Source organism: Lissotriton helveticus, chromosome 9, assembly GCF_964261635.1.
Source record: "Lissotriton helveticus chromosome 9, aLisHel1.1, whole genome shotgun sequence".
Taxonomy (NCBI): domain Eukaryota; kingdom Metazoa; phylum Chordata; class Amphibia; order Caudata; family Salamandridae; genus Lissotriton; species Lissotriton helveticus.
In genome coordinates, this window is record NC_136070.1 from 594,895,389 (window position 1) to 594,913,032 (window position 17,644).

General features: G+C 46.6%; 1 protein-coding gene across 2 annotated transcripts in view; it reads right to left on the bottom strand.

The window, feature by feature from the left end:
* MTA2 (metastasis associated 1 family member 2) overlaps positions 1–17,644 on the bottom strand; it is a 386,348-nt gene that overhangs the window by 235,909 nt on the left and 132,795 nt on the right. For both annotated transcript variants that reach the window (XM_078660594.1, XM_078660595.1), the window contains exon 10: positions 43–117. In XM_078660594.1, coding sequence (XP_078516720.1) covers positions 43–117 — 75 coding nt within the window. The remainder of the gene's footprint in view (positions 1–42; positions 118–17,644) is intronic.

The window sequence follows — 17,644 nt, forward strand, 5'->3', positions numbered from 1 at the left end:
GCTTCAATTGCACTTGACACACAGGAGGGTGTGGTGACTCACTTGTTGGATGTAGCGGTCTGTAGTTTTCCACATGTAGTAGAACTGTACAATGCTGGCCAGAGACTTCCAAGGGAGCTGGTAAGGCAAGAAAACTGCAATCAGACAAGCATTCAAGACCTCCGTATCCATTAAAATTGTGAACCTGGTAAATCAGCCCACTAACATATTTAGGGACATCCAGAGCATGTGACAGAGAAAAATCTAAACACCACAGCACATACAGTATTACTCTTTTTACACAACCAAACATCCCTAGCCCACTAGCTTAGCCGCGAGTTTGTTTCCCTCTTTACAATGATAAAAATATGCAAACACAAAGCAGATAAGAGTAGCCGCTTGGGGACATAAAAGAAGGGACTAAAGGATACAGCATTTCATTTTATCACTCAAAATAAAGAAATGGTCACTTGCAGTAATCCAGTTTTTAGATCTTGATAACTAGTACAGATTATGTGGCGTGAGGAAATGGGGTGTATTATATGGTGTGGCTGTGTGACCTTACCTTGTAATACACTTACCAATCCTTTTAGGACCAGTAGGTTTTGATTGTTAAAACCCTTAGCTCACCCTGATTAGCTGTGGCTCAGAGCACCAAGTCTTACACAAGGGTGTGAGAAAGTGCCATCTTTCTTGCATTGGTATGCCCCCACTTTTTTCTGAACTGCTGATGTGCTTAGACTGAGTGTGCCCTAGGCTCCTGCCAACCAGGTGCCCAGGGCCTGTGTTCCTTCCCTAAAAATGTAATGAAACTAAAAACCAATTGGCATCTCTGGCCACCTATCAGCCCCTAGTAAATGGTGCCCTATGTACCCAGGGCCTGGTGACCAGAGAAGACCCCTAAGGGCTGCAGCACTTATTGTGCCACCCTTAGGGGCCCTGTATCGGACACCCACACACTGCCTTTGCAGGCTGAGTGTCTAAGTACAGAACTAAACAAAGAGTTGACATGGCACACATCCAGGTTGCACAACACGATGATGTACAATACAGTACTGTTTGTTTTATTGAGAAACTGTTATGGGATTTGATGTATTATCATCCAACACACACATAGGGTGCATTCTATAGTTGGATTCTTTCTTTTTTCGCTCTTTATAGCAATACACTGCATTTTTTTCAGTAATGTTTCTATTTTTATGCAACAGCATCATAAGACCTTTTATCGTCTGTACAATGCGCGTTTCTCTCGGGTATTTTGAACGAGTCCTCTTTCACTTTCCACCATTCTACGTGGCCTATTTCTATGTTCATTGTTACCGACCACATAGACAAACTGATTCAGTCTTGAACCAACTTTGAGTTCGGCGTCTCTTCGAACCACACCGGTAAGCCTGTGCATAGTTAACTAAATAGAGGGACCTCTCCGGGGTCTTTCTGAACAACTACTGCTTATATTATTATTATCAGAGTCCGGCGGGTCCGTTATCTCGAGTACATTGGCCGCGTCTAATAGCTTTCGGTAAGTGACGGCTTGTCACAGTTATATACTCATTGCCTTTTCTATGCGTGAATCTCATGACAAACTCATTTGCATTCACAGGAAATCGACATTTATCGACTTTCGAATTATACAGAGTTGGGTAAGATTGAGTCACTTTGGGTACGCACGTTTTTCGTTTGGCCATACTTATCACTCATTGGCACCTTACATTACTTGTTTCAGATTAAAAGACTACAGTTTTGCAGTACTTTGCCCCCGTCGAAAGGGCATCTTACGGAATACAGCTCGGCTCAGCAGGTGAGCTATATGACATCACCATTTCGTGTGGTACACTAATATCAACTTTTCGTACATTGTTTCACTTGGTTAATACCAATGGCACCTCGTCACTCTTACACATCACCCAGTTGAAATGATTCACTGGTGGATTTTTCATAGCGACATTTGCGTGAATGTAAACCACATACTGATAGTACTTGTTGAATTAGGTTCCTCCAGACACATACATATAACAAATGCTTTTTTTGTTTCAGATTTTCCCCTGACGAAGGGACTGTTCAGGTCCCGAAATGCATTGGACCAATTTTCAATTTGTTCGCTGAGATAATGATATGTTTTAACCTGCTTGTAATCTACAAGATGTTGCATATTGTTATTGTTTGAATTATACTTGTGGAGAATAATCCACTGAAATGTTTTGGTTATTGGATGTATAAATACTTTTTGAACATTGTGAAATTAATACAATACGGTTCAAACATCAAATGATTGGTTCATTGTTTAAAAAACATTTTGTTAATTAAGTGCAATTGCTATATCATAGTGGTAATTATTACCAAAAGGGCACAGTGCCACCCACAGGCAGGGTTTTTGTCCTGTTTTATCTTCAGTTGTTTACAGCCTGAATGGTCATTGCAGGCAGGCACCCCTGTAGAAACAAGATTAGTAACAAAGAAACCAGATAACGCTTCACATAACGCAGTGCATCTCCAGCACCTAAAAATTATTACACATCATGCCCACAGAACTCACTGCCCTGGCATGCTTCAGTCACCCCTCTAGCTGGGTGCCCTATGCCAGTAGTGTGGGCACAGGTGCATGAGCCCTGTGCCCCTACAGTACCCAGAGCCATTACTGGGCACTGTAAGTGCAGTGGTGCCATTAAGAGTATATCGTGCTGGGAGGTTGTCATTACAAACTCCACAGCACCATAATGGCTACACTGAAGACTGACAAGTTTGGTACCAAATTTCTCCGCACCTTAAACCCGCACTGATACCAGTGTGGAATTTAATGTACAATGCACCAGAGTGCATCTTAGAGATGCCCCCTGCAAACCTAACCTACAATCCACGTCTGGTCTGAGTGGCTGCCACACAGCAGACATGTTGCTGGGCCCCTGGGTGAAGAGCCCCCCCGCTCTCCTGGGCCTGCAACAATGCACATCCTGGGCGAGGTGCTAGGTCTCCTCCCCCAGAATGGGCAGGGGGAGCTTCAAAGGCCTGCCGCCCTTGTGAGCTTATTCAGGCCCTTTGCTGTACTCAGCAACTGGCCCCCACCAGTTCTAACCCCCACTCTGGCGGGAAGACTGGCGGGAAACACTACGTCAGGAAGGGGGTTGTGCCAGCCTGTGCCAACTCCACCCCTCAGGTGGGAGAGGAGAGGTGAAGCACGAGCCCTGGCTCCGGCCATCTTGAAGATGGGGAGCCCTGCCCAATCACAGCTAGGCTCCTGCCTCCCTACCACAGGAGAGGAGCAGACTAGGGGTTGTACCCACCCCAGGACAGCGACCTATTGGTCCCTACCCTTGCCCTACCTGTAACACCCCTAAATTTAGTATTTAGGGGCACCCTGAACCTTCCTTCCTTAGATCCCGATAAAAAAGGAATAAAGAAGATCAAGAAGAAGAAGACCCGCCATGCAGCTGCTAACAGGACGACACCAAATGACTTGGCCCCAGCTCTACCGGCCTGTCGATCCTGGAACCTGCCGCTGCCTAAACCTGGCGACTCCTGCGGACAACAACCTTGGGACACCCGGAGGACTTGCCTGCCTTGACCCTCTTAAATACTGGGACTCCCATAAGCAGAGGCTCTGCTCGACAACCATACCCCTGGTGCTAGCCAGTAAGCTCCAGACCAACCCACTCTGCGCCCGGCCCGTGCCCGAGTGATCCAAGACCACGAGAACGTCCCCCCGGCGACTGGGACCCAAAGTCCAGTGCCCAAAGACCCTCCTCGACGAACCAGACCACACCTGCAGCCTCAGAACCAGGGACTCCCCCCAACCGCAACCAGCCGAGGGTAAGATTTCCCGACGCCCTAAGACACCCCTGCACCCAGCGACTCCCTGTCCCTTCCTTTAGGGTACCTGAAGATAACCGTCCCTGAGCCTGCAGCCTTTGTTCCCTTTTTAGGCCTCGGACCGGAAATGCTGGCTTGCCAGCTTCCGGGAGGAGATCTTATGTTTCTTAGTAGGGTCGCTTAACCCTCCTCTCTCCTCCATTGGCTGGCTTCCTAAACGGAGGCCAGTCATTGGAGGAGAGAGCCGTCCCTCCAAAGAAGCTCCGTCTTTTTCGGATTCGGGGGCGTGATTTTTTGCGTTCTTTAGACAGTGACGTTGTCTGTCACTCAGAACCACAAAACCACGCCCCCGATTCCAAAAAATTCAGAAGCTTGCGGCCGCCATTTTTTTTCACCGCAGTGAAGGTGAGCATCGAGCCTCTGCCTCTGGCCTCGTTTATGCCTTTTTGTCACAGGAGTTTGGTGAATTTACACCTCTGGGTGAGGCGCTGGCAAACCAGTGACGTTTAGACCGAATACTCCGAGGAAAAATTAGCATAAATCTAGTACACCGAAGAAGGTATGTGTTAATAAGCGCTGCCCTCTGAATCCGACACTCTTCTGGACCATGGACATGAGGCACTTTTCCGGCCCTTCACACTTCCTGCACCGAAATAGGCAATGGCTTCATAGCGCTTCATGCCCACACGCCTGCAGCTCTCCTCTGTCCCGCTCCCCCCGCTCCCTCCGCCCGCAGCTCTCCTCCGTCCCGCTCCCCCCCTCCCTCCGCCCGCACCATGTCCTTGAGTTCTCGCTCCGTGCACACTGATTTGATTCCCAATGCCATGTGGTGCTTATGGCAGTGTCCTTGTGCTCTCAGTGAACACTATTCTGGTTCCTAGTGCCATGCTACATTTGTGGTTGTGTACTTTTATTCTCCTTCCGTGCACACTGGACAGGTTCTCAATGCCGTTTGATGTTTGTGGTTGTGTCCTTGTGTTTTCTCTCCGTGCACTCCGTCCCGCTTCCCCCCCTCCCTCCGCCCGCAGCTCTCCTCTGTCCCGCTCCCCCCCCCTCCGCCCGCAGCTCTCCTCCGTCCCGCTCCCCCCCTCCCTCTGCCCGTACCATGTCCTTGTGTTCTCGCTCCGTTCACACTGATTTGATTCCCAATGCCATGTGGTGCTTATGGCAGTGTCCTTGTGCTCTCAGTGAACACTATTCTGGTTCCTAGTGCCATGCTACATTTGTGGTTGTGTACTTTTATTCTCCCTCCGTCCATCACAGTTCTGTCCATTCTACCAACACTAATGTCCCAACCTCGCACTGAAAAACACTGCCAGCAGCAATGGGAATTTCCCTGCACGTCTAACAGGCATAGCCTGAATACCAACGAAGTAGCCTACTCTCACACATGAAACTGCTGCAGGGTGAACAGCACAGGGAGCGTGCTTCAGACAGAACAGGTGTTACATGTGCAGAATCTGTGCTAAAGTCTCACTCGATGGTACAGCACAATCCACACAGACGAGACACCTCATCCTCCTTCCCCATAGACTTAGAGCACCAAGAAAGTTCAGCGTGTTGCCTAGTCGTAACATGAGATTCATTAATACCACGCCTTTCTAGGTCCAGCAGTCTGGTAGGGATATGCTTGCGAAACCAATGGCATCCTACCTTATGATAGTCATAACGTTTATGATTGGTTAAGTGTTATTGGAGTAGTGTGACTTTATTTCCTTGTCACGTTTTACCTGCTGATACTGGTTAAAACTGGCTTTACATGCTCTCACAATGTTTGCAGAGTTTTAGTTGACATTTTTAGAAAAAATAGGTGATCTGAATATTCAAATAAGGGGTTTCAGATATGTTCGCTATGTTAATACCACCTTTGGTATAGCGTCTAAGCTATGGCTGGTGTCTCTTTCCTTAAAAGCTAATCAAGGATTTTGCCTCGCAATTTTTTTTAGGGGAAACAAAATCGTATCAATTTTCTCCAGATATCACCGGTTGCCAGTTTCACTGACCAGTTAATTTAAACAGTAAAAGATTATTTTCCTGACATTACAATCTCGGACCCTTCCAAGTGTGCTGTGTGAATCATGATTTTTTTGCAGTCTGTGATCCAGGTCTCAGTTTCACTAAAGAACTGCTTCTGAGTGGAAACCAGGTCCGAGGGCATGCGTGCTAGAGCCGTAGAAGGTAAAATTGAGCCTAAACCCTTTTGTTAATCTACAGTTAATCTCGCTCTTGATCTCTGAATTACACATTCACCTGGACTTTCATCGTGGTGAGGTCAAACTTGAGGACTGTGAGGCCACTCGCGTGCCACAGGCATGTTTCTACAAATGTTAAGTAGTAATAACAGTGGAGAAGGAGACGGGTAACTAGGGCACTTTGTGTGAAAAATTAGAGCCATGGTCGGTTTTGACGACGTATGTAAAAAGTTTGGAAATGAAGAGGTATTCTGCTTAACATCAAGTACACACTATTTAAAAAAACAAGAATTAAAAAAAATCTTGCTATGCTGTTTTGCAAATACGTGGGTAAAGTCTGAATTTTAGATCAGAATGAATTCAGATTGCATATTTCAATCACTATGATGTACTCTGCACTTGTATCTGTGTATTTTATATTTCCAGTAGGAGTTAAGGTTGCAATGGGTGACAGGTAAAAGTACTGTTTAAAAAAAAAACCACCCAAGTGAACAGAAATGCATTACTTGAGGTACTTAAAAAAACCAAAAAATTAAAAAAAAAAAAAAAAAAAAAAACAAGGCGCTTGCAATCGTAAATGAATACACCTGTAGCCCCATCATTTCTGGAGGTAATATCTTATACGGTAATTTGTATATTGTGTATAAAACCTCTGATCTGGTTTTGAGGTGAGCAGGAACATTTCCTGTCGCTCTCACATACCGATTTATGATTTTGTCTACGTCTGTGTGTGTCTCAATGTGTCACTTTTGACTGGTTTCGGAGTGGACTGGTCCAAGGATCTTGGACTTAGTAATTGTCTAACTATGAGCATGTGTGTGTCACGTTTGACTGGATTACGGGATCAGATCGGTACACTGCATGCATACTCCATTACACAACCTTGCCCTGTGCAGCCTCCAGTGCAGTGCGCATAACTCATGCCGTCACCAGAGAGTAGGTTAAATGACGAGTTGCAGTGTGATCCCCACTGTAGCGTGACCATCTCAGGCACGTGATCTGGCGTCTAAAAATGCAGTGCCATGTGCAGTTTGCACGTCTGTTCTCGTGACCAAGCAGCGTAGGGCACGATGCCTCTTCAGAAGTATGCTATAAGTTGGCACTGTAAGATGCAGTGCCTGTGTCCAAGGGATCGCAAGGCTTTGCAACGGTGAGCACGCACAGCAAGATACAGTGCAATTTGCTTCTCTCGTGCGCTAAGCATGCAGTGTAAGATGCTGTGTTTGCACCCCTGTGAGCAGGGCAGGATGGTCAAGATGCAGCGTAAACACCTCAATGTGAGCAGGAAGAGTAATAGGCAGTGCCTATTACCTATCCTATGAGTAGGCAGCGTAAAATAGCAATACTGAGCTGCAATGTATAGGCCTGCGAGCAAAGAGTAATGTTTTTCGAGTTTCTATGTGCTTTGCAATGGGTGTGTGCAGTTGTGAGTGGCATGCTGTGACAGCTGTCGGGTTTCTCTGAGCTCCATGTACTGCGCACCCTCGCTTCCCTCCACACACTGCTGCTGGTGTGGTCTGGAGCGCCCTCTATGGGAGACAGGAGACGCATACCACAGCCGAGGGCCTTGCTATAACGCGCGAACATGGAGTAATTGAATTAAAGCTTATGACGCAGGGCCCCGGGACATGAAACCACAATACTTTAAAAGCAACTGCAAACTATCTCCGTAGTAAGAGGGCAGAGCTACCGCCGAGAGCAGCTGATGCACACAAATTACTTGTGCGTGTGTACACATTTAATGTGTGTGCACTCCTAGATACCAGCGAGGCTAGTTATGACACAAATAATAACATGTGTGTATGTACAAATGACCCGTGTGTGTGTATACTATAATAATCTGTGTGTGCAGCCTTAGATACTGGTGAGGTTAGCTTATGACAGAAATAATAACGTGTGTATGTATAAATACAGGCCACACACCCACCCCCCTCCCAGGGTCTGCACTTCCCCTTGTAAAGAAGATGTGGCCTCACACAGAGCCGAGCAGAGCTGCTGAAACAAGAAGAGACCTATCTACGCACACCCGAAAGTCGGGCCACGGTGTAATCCTGTTCTAGCAAGCCGCGGGTATTTAATTCATTATAAATACATTTATGTGATAATAGTCACTGAGCCCTGCCTCCTCAGAGTCCCATGAGGCCATTTTGTTTTGAGGTGTCTGACATAGTCAACAAATAGCACAGGAGCTCTAATGGTCGATGGTACCCCTCCACTGGCAGCTCCTAGTTTCCGCAAACATCGGTCACACTTGTAGATTTCCCACCACCTACAGTTAGGTTTAGGGAGGTGCCCCCTGAATGTGCCGTTTTTTCTTGCCTTCTGCCACATGATTGTGCCGTTTTTTATTGCCTTCTGCCCCTTGCTGTGCTTGCTCCCCTGGCTGTGCTTGCTCCCCTGACCCCTGGTTCTCCTGCCCCCTGGCCGTGCTTGTTCTCCTGCCCCCTGGCTGTGCTTGTTCTCCTGCGTCCTGGCTGTGATTGCTCTCCTGTGTGTGTGTGGCTCTGGGTGTGTGTGTGGCTCTGGGTGTGTATGTGGCTCTGGGTGTATATTGCTCCAATGCCCCCTGGTTCTCCTGCCCCCTTCTGTGATTGCTCCCCTGCCCCCTGGTTCTCCAGCCCCCCTCGCTGTGCTTGCTCTCCTGCCCCCTCGCTTATGCTTGCTCTCCTGCCCCCCTCGCTGTGCTTGCTCTCTTGTGTGTGTGTGTGTGTGTGTGTGTGTGTGCGTGCGTATGTGGCTCTGGGTGTGTATTGCTCCCCTGCACCCTGGCTGTGCTTGCTCCCCTGCACCCTGGCTGTGCTTGCTCCCCTGGCTGTGCTTGCTCCCCTGCCCCCTGGCTGTGCTTGCTCCCCTGCCCCCTGGCTGTGCTTGTTCTCCTGCCACCTGGTTGTGCTTGCTCTCCTTGCCCCCTGGTTGTGCTTGCTCTCCTGCCCCCTGGCTGTGCTTACTCTCCTGCCCCCTGGTTGTGCTTGCTCTCCTGCCCCCTCGCTGTGCTTGCTCTACAGTGTGTATGTGGCTCTGGGTGTATATGTGGCTCTGGGTGTGTATGTGGCTCTGGGTGTGTATGTGGCTCTGGGTGTGTATGTGGCTCTGGGTGTGTATGTGGCTCTGGGTGTGTATGTGGCTCTGGGTGTGTGTGTGTGGCTCTGGGTGTGTGTGTGTGGCTCTGGGTGGGTGTGTGTGTGGCTCTGGGTGGGTGTGTGTGTGGCACTGGGTGTGTGTGTTTGTGTGTGGCTCTGTGTGTGTGTGGCTCTGTGTGTGTGTGTGTGTGTGTGTGGCTGTGTGTGTGTGTGTGTGGCTCTGTGTGTGTGTGTAAATGCAACAGGTCATGCATTTGCGAGCGATTAAGCAATTGGCATTGAAAATGACAATGCCATTTATTTAACGATGAAGCTATTGGCAATGTTAATGACAATGCCATTTATTTATGATTTAAAAAAAATGTCATGTGCAATGCCAATAGCTCTACCTTTAATAATGCTGAGACCATTGCATTGTAAAAGCGTGTTACCTTTCCCATTGAATAACATTGAGCGCCCGAAGGCTCAAAGGCACCCTGCACCCAGCCACCCAATTGCCTCTGGCCGTGCACCCTGTGTCCTAACCTATTTGCCCTGAGCAATTGACCAGGAGCCCAGCTCCCAAAGCCACGTGGCCTGCTAGCCAGCAGCCACCAACCGAAGGCCCCCTGCCTCTCATTGGATAACATTGGGCCTAACTACCTCTTCAACCGGCTGCCCCTGTGCCGCTGAGGGTGTACCAACTGTACCTACCTGACCCTGGGGGACCCCTTAGTATATGCCCAGAATCTTAACTTCACCAGTCGAGTACTCACCTGGAAACCAATAACTCACTTTACTGCCGTAGGATAACATTGACTGGTTTGACTCAAAAAATCTTCTAAGTGTGAAGTTTTGAAACTCTGAAATATTCCTATAAAATCATCAGAGTAACGAATTTTGAAATGCTCACCTGGAATCAGGAGAGGAGCCAGTACTGTACCTTTCAGCCCAGTACTGACCTGCAAAAGTAATTTTAACCGTACTTACCCATAACTGAATTTTCTCCCATAGGAAACCATTGACTGCTTTTCTCTGAAAATTCTTCTGTCTACTTTTGAAAATTACAAATATTCCTTAGAAATCGTAACAACTACTGAAACGTAATTGCTTACCTGTCTTGGGTAGAGTTCCCAGTGCTGGACCTAGGAGCCCAGTACTGGATTACAAAAGTAACGAGAACCTGCTTTACCTGTGACTTGAATTTCCTGCCATAGGAGAACATTGCCAGTTTTTCATTGAAAAGTTTCTAAGTGTTAACTGTTAAAACACCTTTTTATTCCTTAAAAATCATTGCAATAACCAAAACTTTTTACTAAACTATTTTCAGCTTAGACCCCAAGACTGAATCTAGGATCCAGTCTTGGGATTATAAAAATAATCTATAAAGTAATCAACTGCATTTATGTAGAAAAACCATTGAGCTCAATGTTAAATTGTGTTTAGAAGTGTGTTGCCTACTGCAACCCCTGTACCTATTGTGTTTACAAAGTTTATTGGCTTTCTGCAAAGTATTCATCTGAGATCACTCATGTTGAGAAAAGTATATTTTGATACCTGTTGGTTCTAAAAATAAAACGATATCTTTTGATATAAAAACAATTGGCCTGGAGTTCAGTCCTTGAGTGTGTGAAACCTTTTGCTGACTGTGTACAACAAATGCTTTACACTGTCCTCTGGTACTGCCTTACTGCTCGACCAAGCTACCACTTTTGAGAGTAAGGTCAGCCCTGACTTTAACCTCTGTTATACCTCTAGGGATTGTGGACTGTATACACACTGTACCTTACTTTGGTCCATTATATATAGAGCCACTTTCTCACAAAAGGAACAAGAGTAAAGCATTTAAACAGCACCATAACGACTAAAAAAAGAATTATACGAGACACAAGAACAATTTATAAACAAATTATTGTTATGTATTTTTAGACACCACAACGTAAAAGATCCACTGGGGGTTTCAGAGGTTTAGATTTTAGAAGGTGATGTAAATGGCTCACTTTTTACTCAACCACATACAGGGATTACGAAAGCCACCAAATTTGTCAGTTAGAATTTTTTGGGAGAAAAAAACTTTGGCTAGTTTTATTGCGGCCGGGTTGAGTTACTTCCGATGACCAACGTCGACAGGGCACCATTTGGAGGGACCAGCAAGATCCTAGGAAACAGCAACCTTCAGTCAATTCAAGGCACTTTTATCCTTTGCTTCAGGTTCCTATGGAAGTGGTCCTGATATGGATTCAGGATGCTGGAAATGCTCAAGGATGCTGTGGATGCCATTAATGGGGGACTTCTTGTGACAGCTCATCTTTCCACAGAGGGGGTGAAGCAGTCCTGGCCACGGGGTCGACGTCCCTCTAGGTCCACTTGGTTCTGGTAGACGTCCAGTCGCCCGGCATCGCAGTCACAGCCAAATCCTTCCCTGGGCCTTAACTTGTCTTCTGGGCACCCAATCTGCATTCCAACAACTCTACTGGGCCCAGCGGACTTCTTATATCATCAGGTCCTGGTCTTTGATGTGGCACTGTAGCGGTTTGCAGCAGTGTGAAGACCGTGAGCTAACAAATCACGCCAGCATGCTTCTTCAGCTGTTGTGGCTCTGCCCTGTGCTGCAAACAGGTGGTCAGCCAATTGAACCTTGGGGGTCTCTTGCTTCGGCTGGGCTCCAGAAACTAGTTCTACACATGCAGACACAGCATGCACAGTCATTTACCCATTGCTAGCAAACAGGGCCTGCAGGTGTAGCCTCTCTTTGCCGGTTCCTCCGTGCAGCAGGGCTGTCCTCTTTCCAGTCCAGTCGAGATCCGAGTTCGGGGTACCACAGATGCTAAGAAAATGCCCTCAGGGTAAGATGCGGTTTGTAGCCAATAGGCTACCAGGTTCCCTCCCTCCTGGTGCCCAGCCCTTCCAAGAGAACTAGGAAGCGCGGAGGTAAGCGGAGCCAGGTGCGCCCCCCCCCAGCGCCTTGAAGCCTCTCCCCGCTCAGGGCTCTAGGAACCGTGGGGACAGAGCAGCCCCCCCCTGCAAGGGTACTAGGAAGCGAGAGATAAGCGGAGCCACCCCATATCCCCCCCATCCCGCACAGGACACCAGGAAACAAGGGGGCATATTAAGCTGTTGGGGGCACCAGGAGGCAAGGGTATATATATTCCACCTCTCAGGGCACCCCGAGGCTCGGACCTGTGTTTCTGAGGCGCCCAGAGCCAAAGGTGTTCCATGGTTTCAGGGAGTGGAGCGCCGTCCCTTTGCAGATACAGGTGCATGCTGCTTAGTACGGACATATAGTTGTGCTTGTTGCTAATGAATGAGCACATGGGATTAATGTTCTAGTGTAGCTGTGCCATCCTTCCACAGCACCACTGCGATATGCTTTCACAGCACCACTGTGCCATCCTTCCACAGCACCACTGCGCCATCCTTCCACAGCACCACTCCGTCTGTGTGTGTGCGCGGCTCCGTCTGTGTGTGCGCGGCTCCGTCTGTGTGTGCGCGCGGCTGTCTGTGGCTCTGTGTGGGTGGCTCTGTGGCTCTGTGTGGGTGGCTCTGTGTGGGTGGCTCTGTGGCTCAGTGTGGGTGGCTCTGTATGTGTGTGGGTGGCTTTGTGTGTGTGGGTGGCTCGGTGTGGGTGTAAATGCAATAGGTTATGCATTTGCGAGCGATTAAGCTATTGGCATTGTAAATGACAATGCCATTTATTTAACGATTAAGCTATTGGCAATGTAAATGACAATGCCATTTATTTATGATTTACAAAAAAAATGTCATGAGCAATGCCAATAGCTCTACCTTTAATAATGCCGAGACCATTGCATTGTAAATGCTTGTTTACATTGAGCTGTGGAATTTTTCCAATTTCTCCTGTAGGCTAAGGTTGTCGATGAAATCTGAGCCAATTCCTTCATTTAAAACTGCATTCCCCTTATTCAGTGCAGGGCTTGCAATAGTGAAACAGGCCTGAAAAGGTCAAGTCACCAGGCTGACAGGGGAAGAATCTAAATATTTAATAACACATTGAGGTAACTAACGTAAAGTGTAGTGTGAGAGGTTCTCTTAATAGCCTTGTAAAAATGCATCAAATGGCCCTTAGCATTTTTGTCAGACCTGCCCTCCTTCCCTCTAGGGTACATGACAACCTGCAAACCAATGAAAGTACTCTCCATTTTAAAAGCAGATTCTGTACCACAGAACTCTTGCAATGTTTGCCCCACCCAACCAGAGTGAAGGAAGCCAACTCTGTTCACACACCAGGCTTCGAGGTGTGTGTAGACCCTGGAATCATAGTCCAGGGGTACATGCCTTTTACCTGCTCCACTGTACACCAGACTGCCAATAGCATCTACTCTGTAAAGGTACACCAAGTCCCTTCTAATTGGGGGTCCATGCATAATCTTAAATGAGAACATCTGTGTCTGGTGCCTGTGACGTGTGAGGGGAACAGAGAGGACTAGCTGGGGAATCTCTGTATGCATGTGTGGCATACTTGATATTCTGATAAGGAAAGCAAATGTCCATTAGCAAACGTCCTCCCCAGGATTCTGCAGGATGGATTGGCAAATTTTGCAACGAAACAGGCTCATTTTGGGGCCCAAAATGTGCAGCATCTTTGCATCAAGTAGAATGTATCACAAAAACAAACGCTTAACGTAGGGTCTGTCGTTGCCAAAAAAAAAAACTCTGCTAGATTGAAGTCTGTGACTTGGGACAGTCTCCAGCAACATGGCATCTCTGAGCAGGATATCTACCTGCCAGAGAAAGAACAGATTTCAACTTGAAAAGTTGTGCTCTCTGGCACCAGGCATCCATCAGCTACAGAGCTTCCATGATTCTTAAAGAAAAATACCAGCCATTTGTTGGTTTTCCTTTTCTAGCACAGTCAAGAACTGGAAGGTGAAACAAACTGTGTAATTGTAAGGACACTTTTTAACTTGGAACTAAGCCTTCTGTTTGCCTAATAATTGTTCTGAAATAATGTAAGAAATCAAATACTTTTTTGATCAATTTCTTCATCCGTTAGTTGTATTAGGTTTATTAGAAAGGGAAAAAAATACCTGATTTCCCCATATTTTTACCAGCCTGGACTTAAAAATACAGGCCAGTCTGGGAAAAAACAGGCAGATGGCAAGTCTAAGGGCCCACGAATGAAAAGGGGCCGCAGACAAGAGTGTGGTGGTAAGGAAGGTAGGGACCGGTTGAGGGGAGAGCACCAAAATAAAGGGGCAATGGCGAGGGCATTGAAGAACATGGGGAAAGGGCACAAGAGTAACATGGCAACAGGGGAGGGGCCACTGGTGATAGGGGAGGGGCACTGGCAACAGGGGAGAGGGCATAGGAAGTACAGAGCTAGTGGTACGGGTAAAAGCAGGTACTAGGTCAATGGCAGTAGAAGGCAAGGGAGACATGAGGGATGCATAGGAGGCACAAGCAGACTCAAAGTGGTGGGAGGGCACTGGAGTGAAGGGTCAGGAGGATCGGGGGCGGCATGGAGACACAGGGCTACAAGATGGGAGGGATCTAGAGGAGGCACTGGGCTACAGGGAGATGCAGAGAGGCTTGGGAACTAGGGCCACAGGAGAAAGGGAGCGGCCAGGAAAAGTGAAATGGTGTACAGAAGTGCCCTATTTGTGCATGGTTGCCCCCACTTTTTGCTAAACTGCTTTGACTGAGTGTGGCCGGGGTTCCTTCCAAACAGGTACCCACCCAGCGCCTATGTTCTTTCCCTAAACTGCATTGAAAACAAAACCCAATTGGCACTCTTTGGCCACAGATCAGTCCCTTGTAAATGGTACCACAGGTACTGTGGTCAGAGAAGGCCTCTAAGGACTGCAGCACTTTTTGTGCCACCCTTCGAGGCATACGGAAACGCATACGGAAACAAACACACACACACACACACACACACACAAAAACACACACACACACACACACACACACACACACACACACACACACACACGAGGCCTTTTCCTGGACCTTCCCAGCTGACCAGTGGCAACTGAATCTTGCTGCAGGGCTCTGCCGGACACCCTGAGAGCCCTCCCCTGAGGCCTTGGGGGGGGGGGGGGGGGGGCCTTAGAAGTGTATGTCTGTGATTGTTTGGGCAACAAAGAAAAAGGTTTGTAAACTTGAAAACATTTCCTACGGAGTTTAGGAAGTCCTGTGGGAATACGTATCAGACTGTAAATTCCACAGCCTTTGACTAAATTTCAGTTCTGTCCCGCTGAAGGCTTCCAACACCTCTGAAAAACCAGGTAAGTCTCATTCTGCATTCGGACTTGCAACATTTTCAGCAAGAAAGCTCTAAAGCCCCAGTGGGACCAACCTACTTCATGTATCTGGAATTCAGTTGCACATCGGCTACTACAAATTTCAGAGACAAAAGGTAAGATTTTTCTTCTACAAAAAATTACAAAGTTCATTTCTGATGTGGGAATTAGCAAGTCAAATAGTTTGACTTTCCATGGGGCAAATCCACTTGCTGCAACTGACCAGTGCTTCATCACATCGTGCCTAGGTACAGGGCTACTGCTTCCACAGACTAACAATGGAACTTTTTGTAGAGCTATTTTTACGTAGATCTTTTAAAATGCATCGCTTTGCTCCACCTCATTGTTTTTGTTATTTTATTCATAAAGTTTTTCCTCTTTATTTAAATTGGTTGTGGAAATATGTTCTGTTTAATTTGACTTTCTACAGTGTGTGCACTGGTTAAATATTTTACACACTCCCTTTGACTTAAGCCTGACTCCATTGTGTCAAGTTGCATGGGATTGAGCACATGTTTATTTTATTTAATGTGTGGGTTACCTACAAGGTGGTGGCCTTATCCTTTGAGGTAGACAGTTGTACACCTCAAGTATTAATGCATACCCTAAACTGTGACTAACATGTAGAGGAAAGAAGTGCCATAAGGGAAGTGTAGATTTCTGATTTAAATGAAACACCATAAGGTCCTGCTGGAGGTTGCCTGCACAAACTAACTTAAACAGCACCATTTGGAAGCTGTTAAGTAAATCTGGCATGGTCATATCCATTTTACTGTTCCTCAGAAGGATACAAGAGTCTGCAAAACAGCAGGCAGCTGTGTGTAACAGTGACCGTGATCTGGTCCCTGTGCTTCACTGCTGTCTTAGTCACCACAGGTTCGTAATTTTTAATAGCCAGTCGTGAACAACTGTGCATCAAAAAAAGTCAACAAAAAAAATGGTAATCAAAAGAAATACATTCTGTAAATTCAGGGAAGTGCAGAAGGACTTGTAGCACTTCCTGCAGGCTGACCATTCAAAATTGCCTTTTCATGACCTTGTTTCTATCAGTTTTGGAAACCATTTATGTAGTATTCATAAACATTGCACATGGGGTACTTTCAATAATTTTCAGGACATAGCACAACATATTTGAGTTATACTATCCAACAATCTGATGTTCTCACTCTTTTGAAAATCACTCCTAGATGTTCTATTTACTTAGCACGTGGTGGTGGTAATGGCAGTTAATTCAGGAGAATCTTTGCTGGCTCCTGCATTCTTGATTGGGTAACTTCAGCGCTACAAGAGGGGGTTCTAAAGTATGATGTTTTGTACTATGTATGCAGAGTCCAAAATCCTTTTGGTGGATAAGGATGATGGTAGTTATATGGTTGCTGCACTGTTATACCAATTCCCTTCACAAAATGGCTATTGCCAGTTCCCTAAAACTAAAGACTAAAACAGAAACCTTGCTATTCTCCCCTCACTAACGCATTGCCAAACACAAGACTGGCTGAATAGAATACGTATCCTAGACTGCAAGCCATCCAATGTCGAAAGTGCAAAAGGTTCGGGTTTCACCATACAAAAAAAAAAGCCATATCAATGCACTAGCTAAAGAAGAGCAGCAACAAATTAGACTAAACCTAGAAATCTAATTCTCATCTCTCCTGAAGACTTCAGATCAGCTGTACTAGCTTTCTCACTATCAAGACTATTACAGCAAGTACTCGCTGTCATGTATCCTTAAAATTCTAGACTTGTTCAGAACTGCTCTAAATGCGACAGTGTGACTAACAACGGGCACCCATAAATCTCATCATAACGCTCATAACCCAAACAACCATTTGCAATGCAATAGAACTCGTATTTGCGCAAGTTTAAGCTATTAGCATTGTAAAGGATAATGCCTTTTATTTATGTGTTTACCAAACCTGCAAGCGGTGGATAAACACCGCTTGCAGGTTTTGTAGACACATAAATAAAAGAACTGTCATTTAAAATGCCAATAGCCCAAACTCTCACAAATGCAAGACCTTTGTTGCACCGGCGCTTTAGCTTTCAACATCGCAAGCTAAAACATGGGAGGCGCGATTGCTTTAAAAGTAAAGAAATAGGAAAAAACGTCTATTTCTTTACTTTTGAAGCAATCGTGCCACCCGCACTTTAGCTTAACCGCTTCCGTGCTACCGCGTTTTCCCGCTGTGCGCTGGAATTTCAAAAATGCGCTGTTTATGACAAAGCCAGCTCGTCATCCGCGTAGCGCAGGTAACGCACATGACGAGCTGGCTTTGTCATTAGCGCGGAAGGGGTTAAGATGATGAAAGCTAAAATGCAGGAACCGCGACTGTAACAAAAGTAA